Below are 12,606 nucleotides of genomic sequence, written 5' to 3' on the forward strand. Positions count from 1 at the left end.
CACCTGACATTCAAAGGCTGTCACAGAAAGCAATAGGCTAGCCTGCCTTATTGATGATGGCTTTCCCACAAAATTTCTCATCAATTCAAATTAGATCCCTTGCAATGCACAAATTTCTTCTCTAGACAGGTCATTCTTTCTATTCCCATTTCATATCTTTTCTCTACTTCTCTAGACACTATTTTGCAAGTCTCAGTTAAAACCCCCTAATCCGCGTAATGTCCTTTCCTGAGAATCTCATGTTAAAGTTCTCCCTGTTTCCTCTGACCTTGGTAACTCTTGTCTTACCACTGAGCTGATATAAACTACCTTCTATTTTCAGTTATCTTTGACCTGGAGAAAAGAACAATCAGGAGTATGACAGCAATCTTCATAAATATAAATGTTTACTTATGGAACAGGGATTGGACTTATTACATATAGACTCTATAAGAGGGCACATCAATGAATAGAACATATAGCTTGACATAACAAAGAACTTTGAAAATGCTAGAACTACCTGGAAAAGAGAATGTCTTATCTTTTTTTAAAATATTTATTTATTTTTGAGAGAGACAGAGCACACGTGGGGGAGGGGCAGAGAGGGAGGGAGACACAGAATCCAAAGCAGGCTCCAGATTCTAGGCTGTCAGCACAGAGCCCGATATGAGGCTCAAACCCACGATCCATGAAACCATGACCTGAGGTGAAGTCAGACGCTTAACTGACTGAGCCACCAGGCGCCCTGAGAATGTCATGTCTTAAGGGTCAGTAGAGGTATTTGACACCTGTGAGTAGAAGTGTTTCTGGTATATTTTGAAAAGATACCAGTTGAGGTTGATTTTGAGGGTATGCCTGCATTAGCTCTTCCTTAGAAGAGGTCTAAGGAAGCCACATACTAAAACCATAGGCTTTGAACTCAGGTAAACTTGAATTTTAACCTTGGCTCTAACATGTGTCCTTGGACAAAATTCTTAAATCTGGTTTTTTTTTTTTTTTTTTAAGTAGGTTCCATGGGGCTTGAGATCAAGAGCTGGATACTTAACTGACTGAGCCACCCAGGGCACCCCCATCTTTTTTTTTTTTTAACTAAGCCCTATACCCAACGCGGGGCTTGAACTCACAGCTCTGAGATCAAGAGTCGCATGCTCTATCAACTAAGCCAGCCAGTTGCCCCTAAATTCTTAACTTTACTAGGCCTGTCTCCTCATCTGTAAAATGAGATATGTAAAATGGATAGCTTTCTGTCTGGCAACATGCCTGCACCTAATAATATTAATACTCATGTTCAATTCCCAAAGCAACAGGTTTAATGACTTACAGGTGCCGTGTAAAATAAGCTCTCCAAGAGACTCTGGTCATACTGAGGGTCATTCAGCTCACTGCTACAATACACATCACTCCCAGGAGATGGGGAATCTGGAGGAGAGCCTAGCCCATTCCAGTAATGACCTTGGGATAATTCAGCACTGTAGAGATAAGAAAAACAAAGCAGAAGAACTTTAAAAGAAGCTTCAGTTCAACTGTATTTTTTTAATTAAAAACTTTTAAGTTTTAAACATAGAAGAAATGTGTTAAGCAGAAGACTCACATTAAACAGAAGGACTATCTGATAAGTATTTTCATATTGTATTCCCCCTCCTCTGGGATGATAACAGCTAGTATTTAAAAAATACACTACTGACACTGATTGTGATCTCATTTATTTAACAAACATTTTTCTGGGCATCTATTATGTGCCAGGCAAGGTGTTTGTTAGGTCTTGAATGATACAGAGATGGCTAACTAACTTGCTGTATATTCTTGCACTGCTTATGACCTAACAGGGAGAAGAAGGTAAAGAATCAACTATAATTTAATGAGTTAAATGCTTATGCTGTTTTTGTGAAGAATTCATAAATAAGCCTTTTTCCATTAAGCAAAAATATGTGTATTTTGGGTTACTTATGCAAGATTAATTCTATGTGTGATATAGAAATAAGTAAAACAGAAACCCTACTTACAAAAAGTTTGTAAATTAATAAGGAATATAAGCATACAAGTATGTATATATTTCATTTGTTTTTTTCTCGTGTAGTAACTAGCACTGAATGAACATCTGTAAATGGATTTATTGAATTTATTTAAAAAAATTTTTTTAACGTTTATTTATTTTTTAGAGAGATAGAGTGTGAGTGGAGGAGGGGCAGAGAGCGAGGGAGCCAGAATCTGAAGCAGGCTCCAGGCTCTGAGCTATTAGCACAGAGCCCAATGCAGGGCTCGAACTCACAAACTGCGGGGTCATGACCTGAGCCAAAGTTGGACGCTCAAATGACTGAGCCACCCAGGTAATGAACCGGTTATTAATAATAAAAGCAATAATATTTAGTAAATACTTAATATGTACCAGGTAACATGCTAAGCATTTGATTTATTATTAATTCTTTCAACTTTGCTTCCCATTCATGTTAGTTGCTATAATTTTACCCCCCCCTCCTTTTTTTTAAGTTTATTTAAGTCATCTCTACACTCAAAATGGGCCTCAAACTGAAGACCCCAACACCAAGATTCAAATGCTCTTCCAACTGAGCTAGACAGGTTCCCCATCCTCTTAATTTCCAAAAAAAAAAAACCAAAAACCAAACCAGCACATAATTACTACCTTCAAGTTAGATCATTTTCCTATAGTTCTTGGAACAAACAGATGCTCAATAGATATCTGCTCCTTTCCTCACCTTTTTTAAATCTACAGCAGGGTTTCTCAAACTTAGCACTACTGATATGATGGGTCAGATAATTCTTGGTCATTGGGAGCTGTTCTGTGCATTTTGGATCCCTGAATTCTACTCACCATATCTCTGTAGTACTCCCCCAGTTTTGATAATCCAAAATGTGTCCAGACATCACCAAATGTCTCATGGGGCTGGAAGTAGGGGAGAATAGTTCCCCAGTTGAGAACCACTGATCTATAGTAATCTAATAATCTCTCTCAAAGGTGAGAACTCCCTAACTGCCAAAACCCAACTAACAACTTCCCAATCCACATGGCTTCTCTGCAGCACCAGAACACTGCTCCCTTTTGAAGTTCTACTTTTTGGTATCTTACATAGCAATCATTTACTGAGGTTCCCGTCACTCAGTTACTTGCTTTTTTCCCTCCTGCATCACACACCCTTAAAGTTAAGATCTCCACTGTTTAGAATGCAGTCCTCTCCTTTTAATACTTTTTTACAATTAACATTTCTTTGAATATATTCTACTGTCTATGACCCATTAAACAGGCATGTTGGAGTGGTGAGAGCAGGCATCTTTTGTTTCTCATTTTACAGGAAAAGCATTCAGTGTTTCATTATTAACTATGATGTTGGTTGTGGGCTTGTTGTTCATGGCCTTTGTTATACTGACGTACCTTGCTTCTATGCCCAGTTTGTTGAGAGGTTTCATCATGAATGGGTGTTGAATGTTGTCAAATGCTTTTTCTGCATTTACTGGGATCATCATATGATTTTCACCTTTCATTTTGTTAATATGGCATACCATATTTATTGATCTATGGATGTTGAACCATCCCCGTATCCCTGGAACAAATTCCACTTGATTATGGTGTATAATCCTTTTAATGTACTGTTGAATTCAATTTGCTATTTTGTCGAGAATTTTTGCAACTGTTCATCAGGGATATAAACCTATACTTTTATTTTCTTGTAGTATCCTTGTCTGGCTTTAGTATCAGAGTACTGCTAGCCTTGTAAAATGAGTTTGGATGTGCTCCCTCCTCTTCTGTGTTTTGGTAGAGTTTGAGAAGGATTGGTACTAGCTCTTTAAATATTTGGTAGAATTCATTAGTGGGGCCATCTGGTTCTGGACATTTTTTTTCTTGGGAGGTTTTGGTTTACTCTAAGGTTAGATTTTGTTAATCTCCTTACTGTAATCAGTCTGTTCAAGTTTTCTGTTTCTTTATGATTCAGATTGGGTAGGTTGCATATTTCCAGAAATTTATCCATTTTTTTTTTTCAAATTTTTATTTAAATTCCAGTTAGTTAACATATAGTGTAATATTGGTTTCAGGAGTAGAATTTAGTCATTCATGGGGCCCTGGGTGGCTCAGTCAGTTAAGGATCTGATTTCAGCTCAGGTCATGATTTTGTGGTTCGAGCCCTGCGTCAGGCTCTGCGCTGATAGCTCAGAGCCTGGAGCTTGCTTCAGATTTTGTGTCTCCCTCTCTCTCTCTGCATCCCCCTCCGTGCCCCCTCATGCTTTGTCTCTCAAAAATGAATAAAAACATTAAAAAAAAAAAGAATTTAGTGATTCATCACATATAACACCCAGTTCTCATCATAACAAGTACCTTTATTTTTTAAAAAATATTGTTTAATGCTTATTTATTTTTGAGAGAGACAGAGCATGAGAGCAGGGGAGGGGCAGAGAGAGAGGGAGAAATAGGATCCCAAGCAGGCTCCAGACTCTTGAATTGTCAGCACAGACTCTGACATGGGGCTCGAACCCACAAACCACAAGACCATGACCTGAACTGAAGTCGGACATTTTATTAACTGAATGAGCTACCCAGGCACAAGTGCCCTCCTTAATTAAAACCCATAACCTGGAATTTACCCATTTCTTATAGCTCTTCCAATTTGTTGGCATATCGCTTTTCATGGTAGTCTCTTATGATTGTATTTCTGTGGCATCAGTCATAAGGAATCATAAGGCATCAGTCTGCTACCAGTTCATGTATTCAAAAACCCCCCAGCTCTTAGTTTCATTGATCTTTTATATTGCCTTTGTAGTCTATTTCATATTCTACTCTGATCTTTGTTTGCTTCCCTCTGCTAACTTTGGGCTTAGATTGTTTTTTCTCTAGTTTTTTGAGGTATAAATTTAGTTATTTTATTTGAGACCTTTCTCATTTTTTATTTTATTTTTTAAAGTTTATTTATTTTGAAAGAGAGACAGAGAGAGTACATGAATGCATTAATAGGGAAGAGGCAGAGAGAGTGGGAGAAAATCCCAAGCAAGCTTGGGATTGATCTCATGAACATGAGACTCAGGGCTTCATCTTAAGAAGCATGAGATCATGACCCAATCTGAAACCAAGAGTGAGAGACTCAACCAAATGAGACACCCAGCCACCCTACTGTTTTTTAATGTACATGTTCATACAATAAACTTTCCTCTTAGATCTGCTTGTGTTTCCAATTTCCTCTGTCTCAAGTTACTTTGATTTCCCTTTTGATTTCTTTGACTCACTAGTTGTTCAGGAGCCTGTCATTTAAATTCCACATATTTGTAAATTTTCTAGTTTTCTTCTTGAGATTTTTAGTTTCATACTATTGTGGTCAGAAAAAAATGCCTGATATTTTCATCTCTTTAAATATATTAAGAACTGTTCTGTGGCCCCATATATGATCACAGATAATGTTCCATGTGTGCTTGAAAAAAGTATGTATTTTGCAGCTGTTAGATGGAATGTTCTATATATGTGTATTAGCTCCATCTGGTCTGTGTCATTTAAGTCCAGTATTTCCTTATTGGTTTTCTGTCTGAATGATCTATCCATTGTGGAACATGTGGTATTAAAGTTCTCTGCTATTATTGTATTGCTGTTATTTATCCCTTCAGATTTACTATTTGCTTTACATATTGTTTCTTCATTTTCCTTGACTTCTTGTATTGAATTCTATATATTACACAAAACAGTCACCTGCCTTTCCTACCCATTTCAATGGTATTTTCTCATTCATACAATATGTAGGAATTGCTCAGTCTCTGGATCTTTTTCAGAGGGAACTGCTCTGTGTGTAGCTTTACATTCAATGTGTCCATGGGAGAACAGGAGTTCAGAAGCCTCCTATGTCACCATCTTGGTCAGTTCTCCGGAGTAGCTGATGTCATTCCAATTCTGATACTGTTTATATGACCTTTCTTTTTTTCTTTCTAGAAGTTTTTAAGGTCGCCTCCTTTTACCCAGTATTTTGAAAATTCATGATTGTATATCTTGATGTGTCATTTTTCAGACCTTATGCTAGATTCTTTTAAAAAAAAGTTTCATTTAGACATAATTCACATAACATACAATTCATTCATTTATAGTGAGAAGTTCAGTCGTTTTTAGTATATTTACAGATATGAACCATCACCACACTTTAAAAATATTTTCATCACCTCAAAGAGAAACTATGTATCCATTAGCTATTATGACTTACCCCCCATCATACCCAGCCCTAAAAAGCTCCTGAATCTACTTTTTGTTTCTCCAGATTTGTCTCTTTTGTATGCTTCATATAAATGGACTCATAAAATATGTTCTCTTTTGTGACAACCTTCTTTCATTCAGCATGTTTTCAAGGTTCATCTAAGCTACAGTATGTTATCGGTACCTTATTCCATTTTCTGGCCAAATAATATTACAATTTATGAATACCCCACTTTTTTCTTCCCTATGTATCATCTCATGAACATTTTTAACTATTATGAATAATGCTGCTATGCAAATTCATGTACATGTTTTTGCATGGACTTATGTTTTCATTTCCCTTGGGTGTATACCTAGGAGCTGAATTGCTGGGTCAATGGTAACTCTACCCGTTAACAGTTTGAGGAAGTGATTATTTTCCAAAGTAGCTATACCATTTTACACTGCTGTAAGCAGTGTATGAGGGTTCCCAATTCTCCACATCCTCACCAACACTATCTGACTTTTTGATTCTAGCCATCCCAGAGCATATGAATGGTATCTCACTGTGATTTTGATATGTATTTCTCTGACAACTAATGGTGTTGGCATCTTTTCTTGTGTATATTAGCCATTTCACTATCTTCTTCGGAGAAATTTCTATTAAGATCCTTTGCTCATATTTAAAAAAAGTGTTTTTTAATGTTTGTTTATTTTTGCGAGAGACAGACAGAAAAAAGAGAGAGAGAAAGAGACAGACTGTGAGTCAAGGAGGGGCAGAGAGAGAGGGAGACACAGAAACTGAAGCAGGCTCCAGGCTCTGAGGTGTCAGAACAGAGCCTGACTCAGGGCTCGAAGCCATGGACTGTGAGATCATGACCTGAGCTGAAGTTGGATGCTTAACTTACTGAGCCACCCAGGCACCCTGGGGAGGTGGGGGGGCATATTTTTAACTGAATGATTTGCCCTTTAATTATTAAGTTGTATGAGTTCTTTATATATTCTAGATATAAGTCCTTTATCAGATTTGAAAATATTTTCTCCATTTTGTGGTCTTTTCACTTTCTTAATAATGTTCTTTGAAGCACACTTTTAATTTTCATTAAGTCTGATTTATCTATTTTTTTGTTGCTTGATTTTGATGTCATATTGAAGAAACCTTTTCTGAATCCAAGGTCAAAAAGATTTACCTCAATTTTTGTTAAGACCTTTATAGTTTTAGCTCTTCCATTTAGCTATTTCATCTATTTTGAGATTTTTTTTAAAATATGGCTTGAGATAAAGGTCCAACTTCATTTTTTGGCATGTGGCTAGCCAGTTGTCCCAGTAGCATTTGTTGAAAAGACTATTTCCCACTGACTGAACATCCTGTTGAGTATTAGCTGACCATAAACACAGGTTTATTTCTAAACTCATTTTTATTCCCTTGATTTATATATCTGCCCTAATGTCAGTACCAAACTGATTTGATTACTACTTCTTTGCACTAAGTTTTAAAATGAGAAGTAGTGTGAATCCTCCCACTTTTTTCTTTTTCAAGACTGTTTTCGCTATTCTGGGTCCCCTGCAATTTCATAGGAAGTTTAGAATCAGGTTGTCAATTTCTACAAAGAAGTCAACTGAAATTCTGAGAAAGACTGCACTGAATCATGAACATGGGAATTTTTTCCACTTATTTAAATTTTTTAAAACTTTTTTTGATAATGTTTTGCAGTTTTCAGAGTTTATGTTTTGCACTTCTCTTGTTAAATTTATTCCTAAGTATTTTATTCTTATCAATGTTATTATAAATGGAATTGTTTCTTAATTTCATTTTTGGATTGTTCATTACAAGGATACAGAAGTATGACTGATTTTGTATATTGATCTTATATTCTGCAATCTTCCTGGTTTTATTTTTTTAGTGGATTCTTTAGGATTTTGCACAGATCAGATCGTGTCATCTGTGAATAGAGATAGTTTTACTTCTTCCTTTCCAATTTGTATCCCTTTTATTTTTTTTCATGCCTAATTACGTCGACCACATAGGTAATAAGAGGCACAATAAGACCCTGAATTAAGCTGTATCTGTTTAAAATCTGAGTTCTGAGGGGTGCCTAGGTGGCTCAGTTGGCTGAGTGTCCAACTTCAGCTCAGGTCATGATCTTGCGGTTTATGGGTTTGAGCCCCGTGTCAGGCACTGTGGAGTCTGGAACCAGCTTGAAGTCTGGAACCTGTTTTGGATTCTGTGTCTTCCTCTCTCTCTCTGCCATTCCCCGCTTGTGCTCTCTCTTATTCTTTACCAAAAATAAACATTAAAAAAAATATACATAAATAAAAAAATAAAATCTGAGTTTTGAAAATTATACCCTAACAGTGGTATTGGGGAGAGAACTGGGAGATAACAATAGAAAGGTGGAAGACCATTCTGTAAGTGAAGCTAAGAATAAAAGGCTAAAGACTGGATTTTTACTTAGTAGGTAATAAGTAATGATTGTTATTTAGTATGCAAATAATCAAGAGATTGACTTGGAAGTCAATTGACTAAGGAAGTGTTGCTTTCAGAAGATAAATCTGTTAACAATATACACAATGAATTGAAGGAAGAATTTAAAAGGAAGAAAGATAGTTAAAAGCCCTTACCTGCCCAAGAGCAGCTGTATGGCTCTGGTGTCAGCTTTTGTGTCATGTTTCCAAAATGTATTCTTAGTTGGAGGGAGGAGGTGATCTTCTATGTGGTCTTTAAATTGGTTCTTAGACAAGGCTTTGATTCTATGGTATGGAAAAGTACTTTCTGAGTGGCTAACGTAGAGGAGAAATCTAAATCAGAATTAACTGAGCTAAGAGATAGTACATGGAGATGGTTCAATATATAAAATTGAACACACTTTAGACTTAACTACCTTAAATATATATAAAACTTCACAATTTACAAAACCCTTTTCTACCTTAGAATGTAATTTGATTTTTGTCAGAGAAGGAGAAAGTATCCCCATTATACATATAAGCATGCCAGTTTATAGGGAGAAAAGAATTTAGCCATTTACATAAATTAGCAAATGCCAGTGCTAGGTCTAGATGTTGAGTGTCTTAACTCCTTATTTAGGCTTCCTTCCTTCCTTCCTTCCTTCCACTACATTAAGAATTATTTGCTGAGCATTTCTAAGATTATTTAGTCTATAACTTAACAAAAACACACATTAGCAGCAATTAAGAAATGAACTGTTAAGAATCATGTTTACCCTGTAACTTACTGTGTTGAGGCTCTGAGGAAATCTTCCTTCATGGGAGGATGAACTTCATCCAACAGCATGCTAGTATCTGGGCTCGATTTCATTGCAGAAATCACCATGGCATTACGCAGTTTATTGCCTTGTTCTAACAGAGCTGAAGAGGGCAAAAGCAGAACATGGAAAATCTAAAATCCAATAGTAATACTTGCAATATTCGGCATCTCTCCTTCTATGACCAGACTTAACCTAGTATATTGTAATGGCTTACCCCACTAGCTTGAGAATTGTCTGCCTTCCCCACCAGCTTGAGAATTTCTTGAGGATACTCCCTTTACAAGAAATGTTTACTGAGCTATTATGGGGACTGTTTTAGATGCTGGCATTACAGCAGTAAATGAAGTCTATTCTGGAGGGAGGTCAGTGTGTCTAGGGTCATTATATGGTGGTGGGTCATTATATGAATGCATGGACTCTTCCAACTGGTATTTGTACATAATAAAGTTAATAATGTTTACATATTATTTTTGTATCTAGATATCTTACTGAATTTATTATTTATAATAATGTCACTATTATCCAAAAAACACTAACTACACCAGCTAAAATTTATAAGCCATAGTGATAATCTATTCCAAATTTATACTTTACGAATGAAGAAAAGAATGCCAAAAAATTCCCATGACTTGTCTAAGATCATACAACAGGTTAATAGAAAAGTCAAGATGAAGGCTTCAGAGTTTCTGATAAGAAAAATTTACCTAAGTGGGGCGCCTGGTGGCTCAGTCGGTTAAGTACCTGACTTCAGCTCAGGTCATGATTGTGTGGTTTGTGAGTTTGAGACCCACACTGGGCTGTCTGCTGTCAGCACAGATTCTGGTTCAGATCCTCTACCCCTCCCCCACTCACACCATCTCTCTCAAAAATAAAATAAACATTAAAAAAAAAAAAGAAAAACCTACCTAAGTAAATTTACTATCCTTAGGCAACAACAACAATAATAGCAATGATAATTTACTGAACTCTTAACCATGTGCTGGACACTACTCTACATATTTTATATATTAACTCATTTAATCCTCCTAAGAACTCTCTGAGATAGGTACTATTATTTTCTTCATTTTACAGATGAAGAAAATTGAGGCACAGAAGATAAGTAACTTGCCCAAGAAATACACACAGTATAACTAGTATGACTTCACATCCTATGATTTTTATTTTTTATTATTATTATTTTTTTTAAGATTTTATGTTTTTAAATAATCTCCACACCCAACATGGCGCTCAGACTCAGAACCCTGGGATCAAGAGTTGCACACTCCACCAACTGAGCTGGACAGGCGTGCCTACATCCTATGATTTTAATTACTATACTAGATATGACCCTACTTTAGTCCTTAGACATCTTTTTAAAGCTTAGGACCAGTGGCATTATTCCAAGGAACAGTGGAAAGTATTATTTTCTTGAGGTTCCAGAGTTGCTTTGGAGGTTAACTGAGACTAGACACCAAGTGCCCATCTCTCTTAGTCTAGAGTTTTAAAGCTTCCAAAAAGAAAGAAGATATGGTAGTCAGGCCAAGGGGGGGGAAAAAAGATCCATAAACATCTAACATTTGTTAGTATAAAGAATTCAAAATATAGCTTAAAAAGTAAAAAAACAAATCAAAACCTGAAATATCATATGTTCAATGAAAACACAACTAAACTAAAAGAAAATAAAGATCGACCATTCAGAATTCTAAGATAATTCCCCCCAGGATTCCCAACTCTGGTGTACACATATCTTCTCTCTGATTCAAACATTCATCTAAGTGCTGTGAAGAGATTTTGTAATTATGTTCCAAATCAGTCAACCTTAAGATAGATCTTCTTGGTTGCCCAAACCTTTTTTTTTTTTTTTTTTTGTCTTGTTTATTTATTTTTGAGAGAGAGAGAAAGAGACAGAGCACAAGCAGGGGAGATGCAGAGGGAGAGGGAGACACAGAATCTGAAGCAGGCTCCAGGTTCTGAGCTGTCAGCACAGAGTCCAACGTGGGGCTCAAACCTACAAGCCGAGAGATTATGACCTGGGCCAAAGTCAGATGCTCAACTGACTGAGTCACCCAGGAGCCCCTGCCCAAACCTTTTAAAAGCAGAGTTTTCCCTGCCTTTTTGCAGGTTATGATGTCCGAGATTTGAAGCAGGAGAAAGACTTAACGTATCCTTGCTGACTTTAAGGTGGAGGGAGCCAAAGGTCAAGAAATGTAGGCAGCCTCTAATATGCCCATTAATGTCACTACCCAGGAATACTTATCGTTAATATTGTGATATATTTCTTATAGGTTTTAAAATTATGTATACACACACGTATTTATATATTTCCTCTTTTGTAAACATACATATACTGTTTTGAAATTGCTTTTCACTTAATATACATTAACATTTTTAATGTAAATAATGGTAGCACAATAATTGTTCAGTATTGTTGTGGTTTTTTTTTTTTAATTTCTTTAAGACTCAGCCAAAAAAAATTATTGTCTTGTTTATTCAATGGGAAAGGGTGAGGAAAACATGGACTTTCTGGCATTGGAAATTTGGCTAAAGATTGCTATGTGACAGAAAATTCTTTTAGTTTCTAGTTGGTACTTGGCTTTACTCAGTACAGTTTAAAGTTCTTCAATGAGGTGGGCATACTCAAATGTACTATGAATAAAGTGGATAATAACAAGCTGTGTTGATAGTAAACTTCAATTTCAGGGCCATGTAGAAAAATAGTTTTTCTACTGATACCCAAAATGTTTCTGGAGAAATAATAGCCTTGGTACTTTATGATCTAACCATACCCAACTATTTTCAATTCCATAAATACAATACTTCATGTTCTCAAAGCTCTGGGTATTTAATTCCATCAAAGAATTTATCATACAGTATTATAATTGTCTATCTCACCCAATCAACTTTGAGACCAGGGATTGGCTCTTGCTGATTTTTATATTCTCAGTGTCTGATACAGTGCCTAGTATATATCAGGCATTTGATAAAACGTTTTAATAAATACTTCCACTGTTGTTTATATCATACGTAATTGTACTACATCTGCTTTGGAGTCTGTTTCCTTTATTAGACTGAATTCCTTAAGGTCAAAGACTATACATTATTTATCATTGTACCCCCAATACTCAAAACAATGATTGATCTAAAACAATCACTCAAAAGATACTTGGAGTCTGCTTGGGATTCTCTTTCTTCCTCTCTCTCTGTCTGCCCCTCTCTTGCTTGTGCGCG

General features: G+C 36.2%; 1 protein-coding gene across 9 annotated transcripts in view; it reads right to left on the reverse strand.

The window, feature by feature from the left end:
• Positions 1 to 12,606, reverse strand: part of C2CD3 (C2 domain containing 3 centriole elongation regulator) — a 145,495-nt gene that overhangs the window by 106,924 nt on the left and 25,965 nt on the right. For 6 of the 9 annotated variants that reach the window (XM_049652031.1, XM_049652038.1, XM_049652083.1 and 3 more), the window contains 3 exons: positions 9,367 to 9,499; positions 8,756 to 8,914; positions 1,301 to 1,448 (listed from right to left, as the gene is read on the reverse strand). In XM_049652031.1, coding sequence (XP_049507988.1) covers positions 1,301 to 1,448; positions 8,756 to 8,914; positions 9,367 to 9,499 — 440 coding nt within the window. The remainder of the gene's footprint in view (positions 1 to 1,300; positions 1,449 to 8,755; positions 8,915 to 9,366; positions 9,500 to 12,606) is intronic. The other 3 variants (XM_049652047.1, XM_049652054.1, XM_049652074.1) reach the window with 2 other exon arrangements.

The sequence above is a fragment of the Panthera uncia genome, chromosome D1, assembly GCF_023721935.1.
Source record: "Panthera uncia isolate 11264 chromosome D1, Puncia_PCG_1.0, whole genome shotgun sequence".
In the NCBI taxonomy this organism is placed as follows: domain Eukaryota; kingdom Metazoa; phylum Chordata; class Mammalia; order Carnivora; family Felidae; genus Panthera; species Panthera uncia.